Source organism: Apodemus sylvaticus, chromosome 1 (assembly GCF_947179515.1).
Source record: "Apodemus sylvaticus chromosome 1, mApoSyl1.1, whole genome shotgun sequence".
In the NCBI taxonomy this organism is placed as follows: domain Eukaryota; kingdom Metazoa; phylum Chordata; class Mammalia; order Rodentia; family Muridae; genus Apodemus; species Apodemus sylvaticus.
The window spans coordinates 63946100-63969932 of record NC_067472.1 but is presented as its reverse complement, the minus strand read 5'-3'; the positions used below and the strand labels follow the sequence as shown (position 1 = coordinate 63969932).

Here is a 23833-nt window from a genome sequence, read left to right as displayed (position 1 = left end):
CTCCCCAAGTGCTGGGATTAAAGGCGTGTGTGCCACCACTGCCTGGCTACCTTGTTTAAATTGACATGAAATTAGCCAGTATACAAGCAAAGGGCTTAGTTGGACTGAGGCTTCTATTAACTTCAGGTTTCCTTTTTTTTTTTTTTTTTTTTGGATTTTGGTTTTTGGTTTTTCGAGACAGGGTTTCTCTGTGTAGTCTTGGCTGTCCTGGAACTCACTATGTAGATCAGGCTGGCCTCGAACTCAGAAATCCTCCTGTTTCTGCCTCCCAAATGCTGGGATTACAGGCGTGCACCACCCCGCCAGGCCCAGGTTTCCTTCTGGTGGTAGGCCTTTGGCTGTCAATGAGAGTGTTCTAGAGAGGTAACCCTTATAATTGGGACAGTAGTCATCATGAAGGAGTAGAACTGACTGTGAGTTAAGTAATCTTGTATTGATACCGACTGTTCAGTTTTCCAAAGCTAGCTAGCCTTAAATTTACTCCATAGTCAGACTCACATTCTTGGCAATCTAGGCTGGAGAGATGGCTCAGAGACTGAGAGCACTGTCTGCTTTTTCAGAAGTCCTGAGTTCAATTCCCAGCAACCACATGGTGGCTCATAACCATCTATAATGAAATCTAGTGCTCTCTTCTGGCTTGTGGCATACATACAGGCAGAATGCTGTATATATAATAAATACATAAATCTTTTAAAAAAAAAAATCCTGGCAATCCTTCTGTCTCAGCCTCCCAAACCACTAGGATTAGAAGCATGTTCCCACCATGCCTGGGTTTTCTTATCATTCTGAGTGTTGACTAGGGAATGCATCTGTCCTGGATTAATGGCACAGCCATGACTCTTTTGCCTGTTTCCAGCATTGAGGTTGGCTTGTCCTATTCTCAGCAGAGTTGAGCAGTTGCAGATGCTGGGGGCAGAGACTGTAGGGTAGCTCTGGCATCCCTTCCTGAAGTTTGGAGACTTGAGATGGCCAGAAACTGATTGTGAATCAGATTGAAGGTGAGACCCATTCAGCCAGGATTCTTGGTATTCCAGAACTCACTATCTAAGGTAGAGACCGGCTGAGTGCGGCAATCAGAGATAGATGCTCAGAGTGTGACATTGGGGGTAGGGGTGGACTTTAACAGCTGGAAGTAAGGAGCTCTTAGAGAGACACATCTAAGCCACAGCCTATTGGGCAGAAGCTAGCCATATACTAGTGGAGGTTGGCCTGGGGAGAGAGAGTTAGTGAGGAAGAGATGATGGAGAGATTCCGAGCTTCAGATGAGCATTGTGAAGGATCCAGCCCTAGACACGAGCGAGTAGCCAGCATCTCGTTAGCCATCTGGGATGCACAGTGGATACCACGGCGCCACCACCGCCCGGCAAGGCCTGGCATTCTTGGAAACTTTGCCTTTAGATGCACCTGATTTCTAGGCTAACCACCTACTGCTTTGTTGGTACTAGCACTTGTTAGCACCTCCCTTGAATATTGTCTCAGTTACTTTTCTGTTTCTGTGACCAAGGCAATTTATAGAAGAGTTTGAGGCTTCAGTTCAGAGGATTAGAGTCTGTGACCATGGAGGTGGGGAGCAGGGCAGTAGGAAGGCAGGCATGTCACTGGAGCAGTAGCTGAGAGCACACATCTGGAAATAGAACCATGAGACAGACGCACTGGGTAGTGGTCTTTTGAAACTTCAAAGTTCTTTCTCCTAGTGACATATTTTCCAAAGAGGCTACACATCCTGATCCTTCCCAAACAATTTCACCAACTGGGGAACAATATTCAATACAAGAGCTGTTGTCTTTCAGCCACAGTGTATATTTTTTAAAAAGATTTATTTATTTTATGTATATGAGTACATTGTAGTTGTCTTCAGACACACCAGAAGAAGGTGTCAGATCCCATTACAGATGGTTGTGAGCCACCATGTGGTTGCTGGGAGTTGAACTCAGGACCACTAGAAGAGCAGTCAGTGCTCTTAACCACTGAGCCATCCCCCCCCCCCCCCCCACAGCATATTTTAAGGACATTATTTGGCAAGCCAAATGAGAGTCCAGGGAGGGAAAGTGCTCAGGTCCTGAGCTGGTTCTACGCACTTTTTCTCTACCTTCAAGTCAGTTGGGGCTGTTCTCGGCATCCAATGCACTGCTCTGAACCCACTGTGGCAGTCAGGCAAAACAGGATGGCCAGGTCCCGACCTTCAGGTTGCAGGGGAAGAAGCGATCCATTTGGCTTCTCTGATTCTGCTGCCATGAGCCTTTACTCGAAGGGGAAAGCTAGTTATTTGTTATTCTGCTGTGGATGTCATGATCTTTCAAAATTTTGAGTATCTCTTCTATCAATTTTTTCTTATGGTATAGCAGATGACCACAAACTCAGGAGCTAGGAACAGTATGTTTATTGCTTGTTTCTATGGATCCACTAGGTCTCTTTATTTTTTGTTGTTGTTTTGCTTTGTTTCTTGTTATTTTGAGATAGAATTTCCCTGAGCTCGCTTTGTAGACCAAACTGTCTTTGAGCTCAGAGAGATAAGCCTGCCTCTTCCTCTCAAGTGCTGTGATCAAAGACATGTGCCACTACCACCACCTAGCTTCAACTGAGTAGGTCTCTTATTCAGGTATCACAAGTGGCTTCACAGTGTTACGCTGTGTTCCCCTTCTAAGCTTCAGTCTTCTTCCAAGCCCTCTTTGCCTGTTGACAGGTTCCTCATGGTTTGAGAGAATGAAGCTCCGTTTTCTAGCCGGTTGTTAACAGAGCATTCCTAGCTACTGTGTTATCCCCTCCTTTGGGAGTGCATGTTAGTAGCTGTTTGTGTCCTTCTACGCCAGCAAGATCCGCCTCTGTGCTTTGGAAGTGCTCACCTGTGTAGAGGCAGAAGGGTTGGGGAGTTCAGGGTCATATTCATCCACATAGCCAGCTTGGGCTACATGAGATCTTGTCTCAGAGAAATATTAACAATAGGAGCTGATAAGATTGCTAAGTGAATAAGGGCGTTTGCCACCGAGCCTGGCAGCTTGAGCTCAAGTCCTGAAATTCACATGGTAAGAGAAACAATTTCCATAACGGACCCTCATTCTATTCAATAAATAAATGGTTTTTTGTTTGTTTGGTTTGGTTTGGTTTTTGAAAATCTTTTAAAAGAAGTTCATGTGGTAGGATTGAGAAGCCAGGGATAGTTCCACTTTATGAGTTGGCAGCAGGGCTCTGGAGAAGGACAGCCTAGTACCTTCGTTAGTCCTACCCACAAAGAACTAAATTCTGAGCCCCAGTGAGGATCCGCTTTTCTGTCCCTGTGATAGGTGTTTAGTAGTTCATAGCAGGTTGTTTGCTAACTGCAGTGTTTGCTAAATGCATCTTCATGTTTTCCTCCTGATCTGGCCCTTGCTTCATAATGACTAAATTGATTAGATACCTAATCCAGTTCGGAATCTTCTGTGTGTCTTCCACAAGGAAGGAAGAGATGCCCAGGACCGAGGTCTTATCTAAGGGCAGATACTTGTTGTCACTGGGTTGAAAGACTTGTGCAGCTATGCAAGGGTTGTCCCAAGGGGGCATTCTTAGAGGTGTGGTCATTATTTTATGGAGTGTATCCTCTCTGCCCCCAGAGCTGAAAACTAAACCTAAGGCTTTGTACTTGCTAAGCAAGTGCTCTATCATGGAACTAAATACTCAAACCCCTGGTGGTTTAGTCATTAGCCCCATCTCTAAAGCCTGTGGAGGTACTTGATGCCTAACTTCTTGGATGGTCTTTTTCTTGGAGGCTCAGGTGTGAGGATCTAATCACTTACCCAAGTATCCCTGCCCCCTTAGCTCAGGGCAGCTATGAATGGAGAGGCTTCAGGGGAGGATCATAGCTCCTCAGAGTGTGTACTGTGTGAGTGTGCGCTTGCAGGTAGGTAAGGAGGCACGTCCCAGGAGGAGCTGGGATTCCGGCTAGAGGCCAGTGTCCTGAGTCTATCCTGGCTCTGCTTAAGGAAGGTCCTTGAGAAGCACTCATTTCAGTATGTACTAAAAGTTTAACATTTCTGTTTATCCAAGGTTCTGAAGATTCAGAAGATGGAGTAGAAATGGCTACGGCAGCAGTGAAGACCCAAGGGAAGCTTGACGCTGGCAGCGCACAAAATTCTGATGATGATGCAGAGAGCTGCCCCATTTGCCTCAATGCATTTAGAGACCAGGCTGTGGGCACCCCAGAGACCTGTGCCCATTATTTCTGCCTGGACTGCATCATCGAATGGTCCAGGGTGAGTTGGCTTTTCCTGGGCTACTCCCCCTGGTATGACTAGGGCTTCTTTGCAGCAAGACTGAACAGAGGGCTGAGTCCTGGGACCTTAGCACTGTGGGGAGGCTTACTGTGGGGATGTGTCTGTGCGAGAGAGGATGGCTCTGGCTTTTCTGAGGATCAGGACACAAATCCTGAGGCAACTTCACATAGTGTGAAACAACCTCTGAGGATTCTGAAACTGTCTAAGTGTGATTACTCAGTTATGATGGCAAGTAATGAAGAGACAAGCTTGCATCATGCTGCCTACCTTGCAGTGAACTTTCAGGAGAATGGCCTGATCCTTCACTCACTGGCAGAGTTTTATGTGCGTACAGGTAGATGGTGTGTGCCTGTCTTTACATGTAGCGGCTAAAGGATGCCAGGTATCCTGCTCTGTCGCTTTCTGCATTATTCCTTTGAGACAGATCTTTTACTGAAGCTACAGCTAGATAGGCAGCCAATAAGCCCAAGAAATTCTCTCATTCTCCACGGCATTAGCATTAAGAGATGCATGTATAATCTTGCCGAGGTTTTTATGTGGATGTTCAGATCTGAGCTTGGGTCCTTGTGCTTGCATAATAATTTTTTTTTTCCCTCGAGACAGGGTTTCTCTGTGTAGCCCTGGCTGTCCTGGAACTCACTTGGTAGACCAGGCTGGCCTCGAACTCAGAAATCCGCCTGCCTCTGCCTTCCAGAGTGCTGGGATTATAGGCGTGCGCCACCACCGCCTGGCTTAAATTTTCTTATCCATTTAGCCATCCCCATCTGTAAAAAAAAAGTCAAAATAAGAGTTCTCATTGCTGGCTTTTCTGTCTGTCCCCAATGATACTGGCAGTGTGTGACAGATCTCAGCAAGGGGTTTTTTTGGTTTGTTTGTTTGGTTGGTTGGTTGGTTGGTTGGTTTTTTTTGTTTTGTTTTGTTTTGTTTTGTTTGTTTTTTCGAGACGGGTTTCTCTGTGTAGCCCTGGCTGTCCTGGAACTCACTCTGTAGATCAGGCTGGCCTTGAACTCAGAAATCCGCCTGCTTCTGCCTCCCAAGTGCTGGGACTAAAGGTGTGCATCACCACTGCCTGGCAGATATCAGCAAGGTTATAGTAGTTGTGCCTCTGATATTCCCTTCCTTCTCCCCAAGTAGCTTAGACATGTCTCTGTAGCGTACTGTAAGTGGCATGGAGGTGCCACATGCCGTTCCTGTGTCCACAGTTCTGCCAGGTTAGCTTATGTGGTGTTGTGTCAAAACTTCTTTGTTTGGTCTTTTGTGAGTCTGGCCGATTAGATTCAGATTAAGTTATTTCATTTTTTAAGCTGAACAGCAAGAGGTTGAATGTGATGACACATGCCTGTAATCCCAGCATTTAGAAGGGAAATACAGGCAAGTCTGAGTTCAAGACCAGCCTGGTCTATATAATAAATTCCAGGCCAGCCAGGGCTATATAATTAGAACCTATCTTAATTAATTAGTTGAAGAGCAAGACAGTCTGTTTGCTGTGTATATAATGTTTATTGGTAAGGGAAGGCATTTGAAAATAAGCTTATTAGTAAAAAAAATAATAATACTCTTAACACATGATCAGTTTAGACGTTGAATTTCATGAGGTATTTAGATACTAGATTAATAAAGGTGGAAAATCTAGACTTAAAAAAATGAGTCAGGGAGATGGGTGGTAAAAATACATACCTTTAATCCCTGTACTTGGGAGTTTGAGCCAGCCTGGTCTACAGAGCCAGTTTTAGATGGCCAGAACTACACAGAGAAACCTCTTCAAAAAAGCCAAGAATGAGCCGGGTGGTGGTGGTGCATGCCTGTAATCCCAGCACTCCAGGAGGCAGAGGCAGGTGGATTTCTGAGTTCGAGGCCAGCCTGGTCTACAAAGTGAGTTCCAGGACAGCCAGAGCTATACAGAGAAACCCTGTCTTGAAAAAAAAACTAAGATCCAAAAAAAGAAAAACCCAAGAATGGGTAGATGGATAAATGAATAATAATCAGGGGCACTGGAGAGATAGCTCAGTAGTTAAGAATACTGGCTGATCTTTCAGAGGACCTGAGTTAGTTCCCAGTACCCACATGGCTGCTCACAAACCGTCTATAACTCCAGCTCCAGGGATCTGACACCCTCACACAAACATATATAGGTGAACACCAATGTACATAAAATAAAAATAAATCATAAAAGTTAAAAAAAATAAAATCAGAGTCAAGGAGATGGCTCAGCAGTAAAGGGTCTTGAATCAAGTGTGACAGCGTAAGTTTGATCTCTCGGCCACCTGATAGGATAGCACGACCTTCCACATGTCCTCTGCTCTGCCTCTCACTCATTTGGTTGGGCGGGCCAGCAGAGAGTGCACTTAGAAGCCAAGCTTGAGGACTTGAGTTCATCTAGAACCCATGGTGGTGTGAGGAGAGAAGACAGTAAAACACATTGGTTTCTGGTCTCTTTACTTGTGCTGTGGCACACATATCCTTTCCTGCCACCCATAAATAAATAAGTAAAAATAAATAAACTCAATGTTGCTGGGCATGTGACGAACAGCTGTAATTCCTAGCATTTAGGAAGATTGCCATGGATTTGAAGCTGACTTTGGTTACCTAGTACCTTAGGGTTTCTAGTCCTGCACAAACATCATGACCAAGAAGCAAGTTGGGGAGGAAAGGGTTTATTCAGCTTACATTTCTACATTGCTGTTTGTCACCAAAGGAAGTCAGGACTGGAACTCAAAGCAGGTCAGGAAGCAAGAGCTGATGCAAAAGTTATGGAGGGATGATTCTTACTGGCTTGCTTCCCCTGTTTTGCTCGCTTGCTTTCTTATAGAACCCAAGACTACCAGCCCAGGGATGGCACCACCCACAAGGGGCCCTCCTCCCTTGATCACTAATTGAGAAAATGCCCCACAGCTGGATCTCATGGAGGCACTTCCCCAACTGAAGCTCCTTTCTCTGTGATAACTCCAGCCTGTGTCAAGTTGACACACAAAACCAGGCAGTACACCTAGTAATTCTAGGCCTGTCTGGACTACAGAATGACACCCCGTCTCAGACACTTTCACCAAAAAGAGAGAGGGAGATTAATATTGAGTCAGACAAACCAGGGAAAATATAGTGCCTTGATTCTCATATAACTGTAGTGGCAGAACATGAAAGAGGTGGCAGACCTGGGTAGCCCTCAGTTTATACGTTTCTCAGAATTTTGTGGTGTACACAGTTATAGAGGGTATGTTTTATTGTATACACTATACTTCAGGAAAGGCAACTGGAGCTGAACAGACAAAACATCTTTGTAGCATGCATCACATGTAGCATACACACTGAAAAAAATGCTGAAAAGGTACTAGAGATATTCAAGATGCTGCGAGCAGTTCACAGACATCTAAGGAGATCTGGAACAGCAGCAGACAGGCTGAAATGCGTCTACTCAGTCTTTTCCTTCCCTTCTCTCCTTTTCCTTTTCACTAACGACGCCTGTATGGGAGCATGCATCCAGCATGTTGACCTCCCTCAGTACATGGTGACTTCAGGTCTTCTTCACCTAGTTCTAGCAACTTAGCATAGGACCTTAGCTAAGACCAAGGCTATCGATACAGATTTCAATGTAAAAGAAATCACTTTTTATTTTTCAGGACAGGGTTCTTCTGTGTGTATCCCTGGCTGTCCTGGAACTGTCTCTGTAGACCTGGCTGGCCTCGAACTCAAAAGAGATCCACTTGCCTCTGTGATTAAAAGTGTATACCACTACCCCCTGGCTAATGAAGATATCTTTTTTTAATTTGTTTTTTCAGATATACTCTGTAGATCAGGCTGGCCTCAAATTCACAATCACTCTGTCTTGGCCTCCCAAATGCTGGCATAGTGAGCAGGTGCTATCACATTCAGTTTAAATTGTTGATTGTAATAAGTAATTGATGAGTAATGAAGGAGATTATGCCGGATTCTGATCCAATCTTTATTTCTTACAGAATGCCAACTCCTGTCCTGTTGATCGAACAATATTTAAATGTATTTGTATTCGAGCCCAGTTTAATGGTAAAATCTTAAAGAAGGTAAGTGTAGATGTTGCCTATCCCTACGTGTATTTTTGTAGGAAAGATCATGATGCAAAATGGTGACTTGCTTTCCTTGTAAGGTGGTTGTCAGCTCAGTTAGACTTAAAGGGGGGTGACGCAGACATCCTTTTCACCCCGCACAAAGCCTAGGGCTAGGACTGTCCTCGTTTTCTGGGGCATTGAGTGTGGAGTCATGGAGATGTTAGGGGTTTCCTGAGCTGCTGTCCTCACCCCTTCTTGCCCAGAGTGTCTCTCTGGCCTGTCTCCCTGTGCACTGCAGTCTTGGCATGTGGCAGGTTGCAGTAGTGTGGGACAAAGGGCCATGCAAGCTGAAGTTTGGAAAGTTCTATTGGGTCTGGAATGAAAGGTGTTTTTGCTTATTATTTATTGTCCCCTGTCCCCCCCATCCCCCGTTCTCATCTCTATCCTTTCCTTCTTTCTTTACTCCCTCCTTTTTTCCTTCTGGCTTTCTTATCCGTCCCTCCCATTTCCTTCCGTCCCTCCCTCCTTCCTTCCCCTCACATTCCAGGCCTGTGCATGTTAGGCGAGCTGCACAGCCAGAGCTACAGCTTGAGCCCTGAGTATTGGTTTGAGAGAGGGACTCATCATATAGACCAGGCTGGCCCTGAACTCACAAAGACAAATCCGCCTGCCTCTTGCTTCCAGAATGCAGGAATTCAAGTGCTACCACTACCTTCATAGCCCTTGTGTTTTTGAAACAGATTCTTCCTGTACATCAAAAGCTCACTTTGCCGTGGTTGTGTACACCTTTAATCTCAGTACTGGGAGGTAGAAGTTGGTGGATCTCTCCGAGTTTGAGGATAGCCAAGAAAACATAGTGAGATCTTAAAAACAGCAACAGCTTGATTAAAGGTGGTGGTGCACACCTTTAGTCCTAGCGTTTGGGAGGCAGAGACATAGGCAGATCAAGCAGTCTACAGAGTTCCAGGACAGGGCTACACACAGAGAAACCCTGTCTTGAAAAACTGATTGATAGATAGATAGATAGATAGATAGATAGATAGATAGATAGCACCAATGAAACAACAAAGGAAGTTTCAGTTCTCTTGTTCTTCACCTGATCCTTTTGCTGGTGATTGAGCCCAGGACTTCTAACTTCTAACAGGTTGGGCAAGCACTCGCCACTGAGCTGCATGGCGGGAGTCTTGTTGAGCTTGTTCTCCTTCCTTCCTTTCTTTCTTTTTTTTCCGAGACAGGGTTTCTCTGTGTAGCCCTGGCTGTCCTGGAACTCACTCTGTAGACCAGTCCGGCCTCGAACTCAGAAATCCGCCTGCCTCTGCCTCCCAAGTGCTAGAATTAAAAGTGTGCGCCACCACTGCCCGGCAGAGTTTTTTCTCTAGAGCTGTTGTGGCTTCTGCTTCAAAGTGGCCATGTGCTCTCCCCCATATCTAGCATTCACAGCACTGGTGAATCTGTTCCATTAAGTATTCCGTACATCACACACAGGCCCATGCTCCTGATATGTATAAATTGTTTGTTGCTTGTTCGGTTGTTTTTTTTCTTTTTTTTTAAGAGACAGGGTCTCTGTAGCCCTGGCTGTTCTGAACTCAGTATAGACCAGATTGACTTCAAACTCACAGAGATCCACCTGCCTCTGTCTCTCAAGTGCTGTGATTAAAAGCCTGAACCACCTCTCCTGGCCCCTGGTACAGTTCTTGCTTTACTTTTCCTCTAGTTACCTGTCCTGCAGTGAAGACATGAAGATCACCATATGTCTTAGGGTTTCTGTTGCTGCAACGAAACACTATGACCAAAAAGCAAGTTGGGGAGCAAAAGGTTTATTTGACTTAAACTTATATATTGCTGTTCGTTATTAAAGGAAGTCAGGACAGGAACTGAAACAGGGTAGGAACCTGGAGGCAGGAGCTGGTGGGAATGCTATTGAGGCTGTTGAGGGTGCTTGCCCTTACGGCTCGTTCAGCCTGTTTGCCCTCTCGCTTGCTTCCTTCCCTCCCTCCCAACCTTCTTCCCTCCCTTCCTTCCTTCCCCTCTCTTTCCTTCCTTCCTTCCTTCCTTCCTTCCTTCCTTCCTTCCTTCCTTTCTGTTTTGTTGTTTACACATAGGGTTTCTCAGCCCCTGCTCTCTGGGAACTCAGATTTGTAGATTAGGCTGACCTCAGACTCAGAGAGCTCTGCCTCCAGAGTACTGGGCTAAACACGTGAGCCACCATGCCCAGCCTTCAGCCTGCTTATAGAACCCAAGACCACCAACAGAGAGATGATACCACCCACAATGGGCTGGGCCCTCACCATCAATCTCTTTCTTACAGCTGGTTCTTCTGGAGTCATTTTCCCAGTCTTTCAGATGACTCTAGCTTGTGTCAAGTTGACATAAGACTAGTCAGTATACCATATATTTGTTTATTCAGACTGTAGGTCCATAGAGCTGGTCTTAGGGTTTCTGTTTGTTGTGATAACATCATGACCAAAAGTAACTTGGAGCAAAAAGAGTTTATTTTGCTTCACTTTTTGGATCACAGTTCATCATCAAAGGAAGTCGGGGCAGTAACCTGGAGCTAGGAGCTGATGCAGAAGCCATGAAGGAGTGCTGCTTAGTGGCTTTCTCCCTGTGGCTTTCTCATCTTGCTTATAGCACCACAGGACCATCCACCCAAAGGTGATGCTGTCTACAGTGAGCTGACTAGAAAATGCCAATCGTGCTTACCCATAGACCAGTCTGATAGGGGTATTTTCTCAACTGAGATTTCCTCTTCTAAAACGATGCTAACTTATGTCTCAGTTGACATTTTAGCCAGCACACAGCCCAAGTACATCTTAGGTCAGTAAATTTACTTTAGATTAGATACGTGTCCTACTAACTGACCACTCAGATTTTGAGGGTATGTTCACTGACCAGTATTTCTGTCTTCAGATTCCAGTGGAAAACACTAGAGCTTGTGAGACTGAGGAGGAAGACCCGACCTTTTGTGAGGTGTGTGGCAGGAGTGACCGTGAAGACCGGCTCCTACTGTGTGATGGCTGCGATGCTGGGTAAGGGTGCTGGTGTCTGGTGTCTCCCTGGTGTCTGCAGGCTGTTTGTCAGGGTCAGAACTCCATTGTGGAGTAGGGCCCTGGGAAGCATAAACAGTGACACAGATTCCTCTCCTGGCTTGTTTCTCTACTTCCTCGAGGCCATGCAGTGGACTCTCCTAGGCTGGAGGGTGGACTCTCCTAGGCTGGAGGGTAGGCTGCCTGGGGGGTTGCTTTTGGAACTGCATCATCTTGGCTACCTGGATCTTATTATCATTATTGTTCTTGTTATTATTTTCACTATGCATGTGGTCTATAAGTGGGTATGTACATGTGAATACAAGTGAAGCCAGAGGCTTTGGATCACTCTGGAGCTGGCGTTACCCGTTACAGATGGGTGTTAGTTCCTGAAGTGGGAGCCTATGTCCTGCAAGAGCCATGTGGACCATCACTGTGGCTGGGAACCATCTCCAGCTCTCTCTCCTTTGGCTTTTTGATACAGTTGAAGTCACTTTATGCTTGTGACCCTGTCTTCTGGGACACTACTTGGGTCCTTTGCTCACTGATCTCTAAGGTGGAACTGGCTTCCCTAGCTTCTTGCTAGGTCTTTGGCTATTGGTTAGGAAGATTTTACTGCTATGAAATGGTGGCTGGTTACAGACATATTCTTGGGATGGTGAGGCTGGTAAATCTGGAATGTTTCCTAGGGCAGAAAAGAGCAGTTTCAAGGTGTGTATGAGAGGCTTTTTCCTATCCCAGCTAGAAGCTGGGAGCTGTTTTTCTGCGCTTGCCCTTTCTCTCTGTCACTGGGGTTCTTCCTTACTGCCGTTTGTGCCGGCTCCACTGGCTGGATGTGGTGTGCAGTTTGTACCCAGGGGGCTGACTTTCATCATCTCAACGCACAGGGATCACCTGTGCCCTCTAATGCCTGTGGAAATTCAGTCGGTACAGTGACTGCCAGCTTGTCTTGCAGGCTCCAGCAGATCCTCCTGCCTGCTGCTGCCCTTAGTGCTGAGAACTCGGTGGGCTTGGGATCTCTCATTCTAGGAAGGAACATTTGTTTGAATCCATATTTTGCCACATTGTCTCCTCACCGATTAAGTCCTACGAGTATCTAGGGTCTCTTCTTTCTCTCTTAATTTGTGGATTGATTTTGAGACAGGGTTTGACTGTATAGTCCTGCCTGGCCTAGAATTGGCTATGCAGACCAAGTTTGTCTGCGTCTGCCACCTGAATGCTACAATTAAAAGCAACTACAACTTTGGCTGGCTTGTTTCTCTGTGAGATGGGGATCCTCTCTGTTGCCTGTGTTAGCTTCTACCTGCTAGACTCAAGCAACCCTCCTGCCCCAGCTTCTGAGTGTTGAGATTACAGGTGTGCATCCCATAACTAGCTCTTTTAATTCTGTTTAGTTTGTTTCTGTTCTGTTTTGTTTTTTGACATAGGGACTTAAATTGTAAGCCAGGTTGACTTCAAACATGTAACAGTTCTCTATTGCATGTGTCAACTTCTAAGCCTTCATCTGTTAATGTGTAAATCAGGGTTTTGTTTCTAGTAGTAACTGACCAGGGATTTCTGGAGATTTCTCTATCTTCATGAAGTTTTGTTTTAATCAGGAATTCACTTGTAAGTTTCATATTGATTTATGTATTTCACTTAACAGATGCAACTGTGTAAGCATTTAGTCCTGATAGATCTAAGATATTAAAACTAATACATATTAGTGATTCTTGTACGTCTAAGCACCCAAATACTGTTGACCTTCAAATTTTTCTCTATCTTCATAGTTGTCTTTCAACTTTCAAGTCTAAAATTTCTCATTTATTTTGAAATGGAATCACAAGACTCTCTATAGATGTTGGTGGGGGCACATGTACACATTTATATTTTGTGAAATAAGTACAGGTTGTCTTTGAGTTTTAAGGAATTATGACTGAACATTAAAGGTCCATATTCTCAGGGAGACAAGAGAACATGAGAGAAGATCTTAGGATGGAATTTACTTGAGTTTCTTTATGGCTTTTCAAGTTTTGTGCTGGTATATGATATAACAGGGACCACGCTTCATGTGACATTCCAGTGAGGGTCACACACCTGATTGTAGAGGATTTTCAGTTCCCGCCACCGATGTAAGAGTTTATAACTACCCACAGCTTCCAGGAACTCATGTGGCATGCACTCGTGTACACAGTCATATGCTTTGTTTTGTGTTTTTTTTTTTTTTTTTTTTTTTTTTTTGGTGGTGGTGGTGGTGGTGGTGTGGGTGTTTTGTTTCGTGCATTTTTTTGGTTTTGTTTTTTATTTTTTATTTTATACTTTTTTGAGACAGGGTTTATGTAGCCCAGTTTACCCTGTAACTAGCTCTGTTAGACCAGGCTGGCCTTGAACTAACAGAGTTCTACCTGCCTCTGACTACCAAGTTCTGGAATTAAAGGTTCATGTTTGCCCAGCTCTAGGCTCATAATATAAATCAATCAATCAATCTCTCCCTCCCTTCCTCCCTCCCTCCCTCCTTCCTTCCCTCCCCTCTCTCTCTCTAAAGAAAGGTAGAAAGTGTCAGCACAGCTCTCCTCAAAGTTTATTCCTGAGAAGCTTGATGGGAAGAATTTAAAAATAAAACCTGAGACAGAGCACAGTAGCTCACACCTTTAATCCCAACACTATGAGTTCCTGGCTAGCCAAGGGCCATAGTGAGACCCTGACTCAAAACAAAACAAAGGGTGTGGACAGAGAAAAGCCTAGAATAAGTTAGGGACTGAGTGTGGGGTTTCTTGGGGTGCCCTCTTCAGGAACCTCTTGCTCATCTCTTTGACACTTTGCATGCCCTGTCCTTGGTGGTCTTGAAGGAGACTTACGGCATGGTATTATTGAAGCATGGCCAGTTGGCCTGAGATGGGATTGGATAGGACAATAAGATCTTTTTGCCAGCATGGGGCAGGACTTTTGCTAGGCAAGTGTTCTTTCCGAAGCTCCTTAGGACACTCTGAAAAGAAAGGTTGCTTAGTCACCTAAGGTCAGACACAGTGGGTCATAGAGGAGATTAGCATTTCTGTGGCTCACCTTGGGAGTCGGGATTAGAGGCAGGGACTATGTTTAGATTCAGGACCCCGAGGAAGTGATCAGCCGTTGGCAGGATACATTGCAGACTAGACATAGTTAGTCTTTGCAGTGTGGTTTCTTGTGAGATTTGAGGTCCAAGGCTAAGATTGGCACTGATCTGTTGTTCCCGTAGGTACCACATGGAATGTTTGGACCCTCCTCTCCAGGAGGTGCCTGTGGATGAATGGTTCTGCCCAGAGTGTGCGGTCCCTGGTGTTGACACCACTCATGGTAATGTGCTGTCCTTTCCTACAGAGCACTTGGGTTTTCCTATTGTCAGTTTTAGAGAAGGACCTTGGAGAAAATCTAGACTTGCTATGTGGGAAGAACTTTTCTCAGGGAGAGGGCTTTCTTTGAATTCTTTGGTTGGAGCTGGAGGAGTTTAACCTTTGGAGGCCATGGAAGGTTGTCAGTTGGGGCTTTCAGTTCTTAAGGCTAACTGGGAAAAGCTTGTGATCTGAAGTGTACATGACCCAGCAGCCACGGCTCTCTTCCAAGATGCAGTTCCTGTGAGCGATGAGGAGGTCTCCTTGCTACTGGCTGATGTAGTGCCTACTACCAGCAGGCTTCGGCCTCGAGTAGGCAGGACCCGGGCCATCGCTAGGACACGGCAGAGTGAGAGAGTGAGGGCAACTGTGAACCGGAACCGGATCTCCTCTGCCAGAAGAGTCCAGGTAAGTGGCTGGGTCTAAACAGGTGGTCTCAGGGCTTGGGAACTGAACTGAAGGGATATCACTGGCAGTAAAGGGCCCATAGCATTGTCACATGGCAGGCCTAGCATGCATGCAGTTAATCTGGCAAGAGAGTAGGTGAGTCTATTGAAGGTACTGTGTTTGACCTATGTGCCAGCAGGACCAGTGGGGCTGCCTTCTCTAACACTTTGATAGATGGGATGATGAAAAAGGCCGCCTACTGGCTCTTCACCCTTTCCAGGCACAAGGGATTATCTTCCTCATGCCTGGCTCCTGCTATTCAATGTTAGATGACTGTGGCCACTGCTCTGGGTACTCAAGGAGCTTAAAAGTTCCTTCATTTTCTTTGAAGTCATATTCCCGTGGTCAGTATAGTGACACCATGGTTCAAGTTCCAAATGGGTTGAAGGCCTGGGAACTGTCTTCGTCCTATGCCCTGTCTCCTTACCCTCCAGTTTTGCACTTGGGTCTCAGCTCATGCTTGCAGTCCCTCTTTGACTTTGTGCCCTGGATGCAAGATAGTGTTGGAGGCTGCCATCTCTCACTCACTCCTGTGTTTTCTGTCTGCTGGCTCATTCCCTAGTCCCTGCTAGGCCCTCATCCTCACACGCCGGCCTCACCTGGGCCGTGTGTGCTCCTGGCTTCCACCTACCCAATTCCTTCCTGATCGGACCTCCATTTGCTCTTTGATAGCTGCTGAGCCCTCCAGTCCATTCTTGCCCTGATCTTCCCTTCTAGAACTCTGTAAGGAACCACTCTCCTTGTGATTATACTGTCCACTGTTGGTAGAAGTAGAGGGAGACAGTTCCTGTGGCTTCTCTGGTCAGTTTGTGCCATATTCCCGGATCTGGAAGGGAGCCTGCACTGACGGGATCTGCTTACTCACATGGCCTAGCTCAGGGTTCCATCTGTGGAAAGGGTGGTCACCCACTGAGTGGTGCTGTCCCTTGTATGCAGCATGTGCCAAGGTACCTCATGTCTTCTCTGCTGGATGAAACTATTGAGGCTGTCGCCACTGGGCTGAGCACTGCTGTATACCAGCGTCCCTTGACACCTCGTATCCCTGCAAAACGGAAAAGGAAGGCAGGTAAGCTGGCATAATGGGCTTGCCTCCCACCATCAGCTCTGTTCTGGAGTCCAGATAAGTGGTCATTTCTGATTATTCCTGCAACGTTCTCAGCCAGTATAGTATACCTTTCCCATTTGTGGGGTCTGTACTGTCAAGCTCATCTAAACCTAGTTAGAGAATATTAGGGAGAAAGAAGCACATCTGGACTGTTTGGTACAGATGTGTTGTTATTCCCTGTTTGAGACAATATTCGCTGTTGATATGGCTGCTGCATTTCTTAAGTGTATGAATACCTGGAGCTAATATAAACTATAGCAAATCCTGTTGACACATTTCAGAGGGACCTAGAACCCTGACCACCTCTGCATCCTGAGCTTATCCGTCGACCCAACCCTCTCCTTCAGACCAGTGTTTGATGAGCCAAGTAGATGCAACTCAGTATGGATTTAGGGGCTCCTCTCTGCCCAGGGGGGGTCAGAAGTAATCTGTAACCTCCTAAAAATGTATCTTATTGGGCTGGAAAAATGGCTTATCAGATAAAGATGCTTGCCACCAAGCATGATAACCAGGTAGAATCCCTGGAATCCACTGATAGAACTAGCTGTACAAGTTGTTCTTGATAGGCTCTGTGTGCTGCTCACACACACAAATTAAAAATGTTCATTTACTTTATTGACAGCTGTGCAAAGTAAAGTGGATGCACCCACTGTAAGTGCGTGGCTACGGTGTGACAGCCAGCACTCACACTGAGTTTTCATCATTACCAGTCTGGTTTCCCACAAGATCCAATGGAAGTCTCTGGTCTTGCCTCATTTGCTGCCACAGAGTCTTGTCTTTTCTTTTTTTCTTTTTTTTTTTTTTTAATATTTATTTATTTATTATATGTAAGTACACTGTAGGTGTCAGATCTCTTTATGGATGGTTGTGAGCCACCATGTGGTTGCTGGGATTCGAACTCATGACCTTTAGAAGAGCAGTCAGTGCTCTTACCCGCTGAGCCATCTCTCCAGCCCCCTTTTTTTCTTTTTTTAAGATTTATTTATTTATTATATGTAAGTACACTGTTGCTGTCTTCAGACACATCAGAAGAGGGCATCAGACCTCATTATAGATGGTTGTGCACTACCATGTGGTTGCTGGGATTTGAACTCAGGACCTCTGGAAGAACAGTCAGTGCTCTTAAACCACTGAACCCTCTTACCAGCCACACACCCCCTTTTTTTTTTAAGATTTATTTACACTGTAGCTATCTTCAGACACACCAGAAGAGGGCATCAGATCCCATTACAGATGGTTGTGAGCCATCATGTGGTTGCTGGGAACTGAACTCAGGATCTCTGAAAGAGCAGTGAGTACTCTTAACCACTGAGCCATCTCACCAGCCCCCATAGAGTCTTTAGAACAAGTGTGATGTATATTTTTCTTTATCAAAGAGTCTGTTAATGTGCCAGTTTGTTGATTTCTTATGCGATGATCATTTGGGTTATTTCTGGATTGCATCTCCTAAGAAGTGACAGCCAGGTGTGGTAGCACACGCCTTTGGTCCCTGCATTAGGAAACAGGCAGGCAGATCTCTAGGAATTTGAGGATAACATGGTTGTCTTAGTCCTGGTTTCTTTTTTCTTTTTTTTCTTTTTGGGTTTTTTTTTGTTTGTTTGTTTGTTTTGTTTTGTTTGTTTACTTGGTTGGTTGGTTTTTTCTGAGACAGGGTTTCTCTGTGTAGCACTGGCTGTCCTGGAACTCACTTTGTAGACCAGGCTGGTCTCGAACTCAGAAATCTGCCTGCCTCTGCCTCCCAAGTGCTGGGATTAAAGGCATGTGCCACCACTGCCCGGCGTTAGTCCTGGTTTCTATCCCTGCACAAACATCATGACCAAGAAGCAAGTTGGGGAAGAAAGGGTTTATTCGGCTTACATTTGTGCAGTGCTATTCACCACCAAAGGAGGTCAGGACTGGAACTCAAGCAGGTCAGGAAGCAGGATCTGATGCAGAGGCCATGGAGGGATGTTTCTTACTGGCTTGCATCCCCTGCCTTGCTCAGCCTGTTCTCTTACAGAACCTAAGACTACCAGCCCAGGGATGGCACCACCCACAAGGGGACCTCCTGCCTTGATCACTAATTGAGAAAATGCCCCACAGCTGGATCTCATGGAGGCATTTCCTCACCTGAAGCTCCTTTCTCAGTGATAACTCCAGCTTATGTCAAGTTGACACACAAAACCAGCCAGGACACTGGTCTGCTACATACTTAGACCTTGTTTCAAACCTAAAAAAACAACTAAGATGAATAAAACTACAGAAAAATAAGTGAATTACCATCCCTGGTCCTTAACTTAGGAACTATTGACAATAGATGTCTTCTGGGGGAAAGAAAATCAGTTTTCTTTAAAGGCATGGCCTCTAGGAGATCAGCTGCTCCAGTGCATGGCTCCATATCAGGGCAGCAAAAACGAGATGTGGTGGTTTATTTAAAAAAAGAAGAAAACATGAGGTTGGGAGGGTTGGAAGATGAGGATTGGATCTGGGAGGAGTGGGTGTTAATTTTATCAAAACGTATGCATGTATGAAATTCTCAAAAAATAATACATTTAAAAAGAGTAAAGCTGCTGGAAACTGCAGTTCAGTTCATTTTGTGAGCAGATGTTTTCTTTTTCTTGGCAATATGGAGGAGGGAAGAGATTATCAGCTTGATCTTATGTTTAACTTTAGAAAAATTGTCAAATTTTCCAACTCAAAACACTCATGTGTGTACTCTGCATTCTCAGCAGCACTCATGGAAGTTGGTTTCTGCCTCACCAGAGGATATGTATGTGTTAGCCTTAAGGTGAACTAAAGTTCTCAGGTCTAGGTGCTGAGGCTTTGCACATGCTAGGGTTGTAGCGGGTTTGTGTGGTTGTGTGTATCTGTGGAATCCTCTCCAAGAAGCCCTTCCTTTCACCAAAAGCGGAGTTTAGAAGGCAGAGCTGAGATCTGTGTTCTGAGCAAGCACTTGGTAATTGTCTAGGTCATTGACATAGCCCCTCATAAGGTCTCACACCTGCAACTGAGGTTTAAGGTCAGGCTTTCACTTCTTATATCATACATCTGTGTTTCCTGCTCTTTGTCTCATAACCTGCTTCTCAGTGCTAGTTGTTAACTCATTTGCTTCATCAGTTGTATAGAAAATTGCTAACATCATGTAATCAGAGGTTGGAGTCTGTTTCATCCCCATTAGGACAGTCGGGCACCCACACCTCCTTAAAGACTTTTATACATACAAGTGTTTTACCTGTCTGTATGTTTGTGTATATGTGAGCTTGGTGCCTACAGAGGCCACAAGAGGATATTAGAGACAGAACTAGAGTTACAGACAGTTGTGAGCCCCATGTGGATTCTGGGAACCTAATCTGGGTCCTCTGCCAGAGCAGCCAGTGCTTTTCAGCACGGAGCCATCTCTCCAACCCCTCTCCCCGTTTTAAAAACAGATTTTTGTCTTTGTGACCCAGGCTAGCCTTGAATTCATATCATAGTCTACCTGCCTCAGGTTCCTGCAGGCTAGGTTACTTTATTTAGAATATGTGATATGTGCTTGTAATCCCAGTACTTTGAAGGTGGAAGTAGGAGGAACAGGAGCATAAGGTCATCCTTAGCTACATCATGAGTTTGAGTCTAGCCTAGGCTACAAATGAGAAACTGTCTCAAACTAAAAATGAGAATGCTTATTTGAATTAAGATCCAAGTCAGATTCGTGTTCGGCTGTATGTGTTAGCTCCCTTCTCTTTGCTCCTCCCTGGTATTTGGTGCATTGTAGAAAAGCAGCCTTCACTCCGCTGTTCTGTACAGATTGTGTGCTTAAGCTGAATGCCAGAACTTTTGATTACATTATTCTAAAGAGTACAGTTTAAATGTTATGAGTTGTTTTTCTTCTTAAATTTCCCACTTGGCATTTTCAGTTATGGTTGATCATGGATTACAGGAGCCATAAACAGGGCAGCCGAGGAGGGGGCACTGGGGTTTCTGCAGAAGACGCCTGCCTGAGGTTTGCTCTCACATGTAGCAGTGCAGTTTGCAGGGGCAACAGGAGCTCAAAAATAATGGAGCTGCTAATTACCTGGTTTCCCTTCACACCACACCATAACTTGGTAAACTCGGGCCTAGCTTATCCGAATCCTAGAAAGGAGAGCCATGGTAGTGCATTTGAGGGTGGCTTAGACCAAAGCACAGGTCCTTTAGCAGTTGGTTTCTATTTTAAAGAAATATCTCCAAGGGGTTCATAGTGTTTGTTTGCCTTCCAGTCTCTCTAGGGGAGCTCTGTTTTGACCATGAATGGTCCTCTTGGTTTTCACATGTTTTGTTTTGGGGTTTATGTAATTTATATAACAGTTCTAAAAATTCAATTACTCAGAGAGGTAGAACCCCATATTTTCATTGCTATTTGGATTATCCTCTTCCCCCAAGAACATATTACTTTAAAATGTTACAGGTTTATTTCTCTGGTTTAAAAAAAAAAAATCTAAGCCAGGCTGGACAGATAGATGGCTCAGCAGTTAAGAGCACTGACCTGTTCTTTCTGAGGTCCTGAGTTCAATTCCTAGCAATTACCTGGTAGCTCATAACCATCTGTAATGGGATCTGATGCCCTCTTCTGGTGTGTCTGGAGAGAGATGATACTCACATAACATAAAATGAATAAATAAACCCCTTTTAAAAAAATCCAAGCAAGGCAGTGCTTGTACTCAGACTGCAAGGCAAGTTGGCATGGACCTGTAATCCAGGTGTTCCCAGGTGAAGGCAGGAGGATCAGGAATCCAAGGTCATTTTCTCTACTACACAATGAGAGTACTTCAAAACAATGGTGGGTCATGTCTTAGCAGAAAGAGACTCTTGCTAATAAGCCTCATGCCCAGATTACAATTTCCAGACCACATGGTGGAAGGAAAGAGCCAATTCCTGCAAGTTGTCCTCTGACTTCTCCAACATATGGACACACACAAAAATAAATTAATTTTAAAAATTAAAATGAGAGTGTTGGAAAGGCTAAGTAAGGTTAAGAGCACTTGCTACTCTTGCAGAGGACCTGGGATTGGTTCCCTGAACCCACATGGCTGCTCATGACTGTTACTCCAGCACACTCTTCTGAAAGCCTGGATATTGTACTTCTTTTTTTTTTTTTTTCTTGTTTATGATTTTTTATTTTGGATATTGTACTTCTGTGTGCACATGTAGACCAAGTAGGAACACGCATGGAAAATAAAAGGAAATATTAAAAAAGATGTGTGTGTGTGTGTGTGTGTGTGTGTGTGTATATGTATGTATGTGAGAGAGAGGCATGTGCTCACATCAGTAATCCTTGAGAAGCTGAAGTAGAAGAATTTGCAAGAGATCCAGATGGGCTACAGTCTTAGACAATTAAGCAAAAATAAATAGGGGCTGGAAAAATGGCTGTGTGGTTAAGATCACTGACTGGTCTACCAGAGAACTCAGGTTCAATTTCCAGCACCCACATGACAGCTCACAACTGTCTGTAACTTCATTTCCATGTAGACCAGGCTGGCCTTGAACTCAGAAATCCACCTGCCTCTGCCTCCCAAGTGCTAGGATTAAAGGTGTGGCACTGCCGCGGCCAACACCACCACCACCACCACCTGGCTTCACATAAAATCTTGAAAGAAAGTAAAAAACTGGAAGTCCTTTTTTAAAAAAGTAAATAAAATTAAACAGCACTGGGTGGTGATGCCACAGACCTTCGATCCTAGCACTTGGGAGGCAGAGGTAGGTGGCTCTGAGTTTGAGGCTAGCCTGGTGTATGTAGAGGCATGTAGAACTTGTGCCACCGAGGTGGAAGGCGCAAGAGTTCAGGCTGTGTCCTATGCCATCACGGGTACAGAAGACCAGTCTCTTGTCTCAAGATCAGGGGCTGAAGAGATGGCTTGGTTGAAGAGAAGTTTGCTGCTGCTCCGAGAGGACCTGACCTGAGTTCAGTCCCCAGTACCCACCTTGGACAGCTCACAGCCAGGGCATCTGATGCCTACTTCTGTCCTACAAGGTCACCTGCATGCACCACACACATATAAAAATATAAAAAATAAACTGTGTGTGTGTTGTATGTAAAATTCAAGCCTGCACAGTCCTGAGGTGCCCAGACTCTCTCCCTAGCTTCCTGAGCTCTGCTCCAACCGAACTCAGAGGACTTGCTTACCCTAGTCAGAAAAGGTTCTACAGTTCTGAATCACACACATTCAATGTTGTCTTTTTAGGAAGACGAAAGAAAGTATTGGGAAGAAAGAAAACCCGGTCCAGGTCATCTGTGAAAAGTAAGAGTGGGAGTACAAGAGCCAAGAAACGGCAGCACCGTGTGAGGAAGACAAAGGGGAGGAAGCTAAAGGTGAGGGGATAGATAGAGTACCAGTATCCAGATTAGCCGGCCTGCTCCCGGTAGTGCTCTGCCGCAGGAAGTGTCAGCCCCGCTGTTTTTCTGCTCTCTGTAGTGCAGCTCAGAGGTGGGTAGGTATGCTTCTAGGTCCTTCGGAGTAGGGCATGTTAGAATTGTGTGTGATGAGCCTTGGAACAGAGACAGAGAGGGAGGCCCAGCAGGGCTCAGGGTGCGTCACCTTCGTATGGTCACTGGCGGGTTAAGTCAAAGGGCTCTCAGTCGTATGCTAGGAGCAGGTGAGGGTCTGTCTTAGGGAGCCTCCTGTGTGTGAGAAGACTGTCCAGGATACCCATAACAAGTGCTGTGTTCTCACTCAGCCCTGCTGCCATGAGACATATTTGGTACTTACAGACCTAGGATGCTGGGTGGGAGAGTGGGAGGAGAGACACACAAACTTGACCATGTGTTTTATATGCATATATACTTGTTACCCATTGCCTAGTAGTTTTTAGTGTATGTTTGTAATATAAAGATGTGTTTAAATACTTAGTAGTTAGAACACTTATTCTAGACAGAACATATTCTTGTGGCTGTGATTAAATTTATGAGCGAGTTAGGTAGATGATGACGTTCTTGGCTTTAGTGGTCATTAGCACTCACTTTGTGCCCTGAGGCCTAAGGGCCTGGCAATGTCAGTTCTTCCTTCCTAGTTTCTAGAAAGTTCTAGACCATTTTAGGTTCCATCCTGAGCTCACTTTCTCCCTCTGCAGTTACTGTGGTTCCTTTTTCCCCCTAGTGGACCATCCGGGGTCATGGCACATGGTGAATGTTTGGGGAGATGCACTACTTGTGGAGAGCCCGCAGCTGATTGTGATGGCTCTATTCCATGCTTACTCAGAATTTAGAGCAAGTGGCATGTGGTCCTTTGATTTTAGTATCTTGGGAATGATTACAATCAAGATAGTGTAAAAAGTCCACAACTGTTCCTCATGTGGCTGTTTAAGTGCAGTGTGCCAGTCATTAATTTATTTTTTTCCTGTTACTTTGGTTCAGAATGAAGTTACAGCTCGTTCGCGAATTGCACGCACACTAGGCCTCCGCAGGCCTGTCCGTGGCGCCAGCATTCCATCAGTGTGCAAACCAGTGGACCCCTGTCTTGGGCTGATGAGGGCAGATATTGGAGCAGCTTCTCTGTCACTGTTTGGCGATCCCTATGAGCTGGACCCTTTTGACAGGTAATTGCAATGGTGACTGTCCCAGTGCCCCAGCCTGTCCTCAGATTTGGTTAGGCTGCATGTGGCACCATGTCAGGGTCACAGGTCTGCTGTGTCAGTGTCCCCTTGGTAT

General features: G+C 45.2%; 1 protein-coding gene across 7 annotated transcripts in view; it reads left to right on the top strand.

Moving 5' to 3' along the window:
- The window catches only part of Phrf1 (PHD and ring finger domains 1), a 35703-nt gene that overhangs the window by 5623 nt on the left and 6247 nt on the right, over positions 1–23833 (top strand). For all 7 annotated transcript variants that reach the window (XM_052195700.1, XM_052195728.1, XM_052195693.1 and 4 more), the window contains 8 exons: positions 4021–4226; positions 8198–8281; positions 11177–11295; positions 14507–14604; positions 14872–15047; positions 16023–16152; positions 22371–22498; positions 23540–23721. In XM_052195700.1, the coding sequence (XP_052051660.1) occupies positions 4021–4226; positions 8198–8281; positions 11177–11295; positions 14507–14604; positions 14872–15047; positions 16023–16152; positions 22371–22498; positions 23540–23721 (1123 nt within the window). The remainder of the gene's footprint in view (positions 1–4020; positions 4227–8197; positions 8282–11176; positions 11296–14506; positions 14605–14871; positions 15048–16022; positions 16153–22370; positions 22499–23539; positions 23722–23833) is intronic.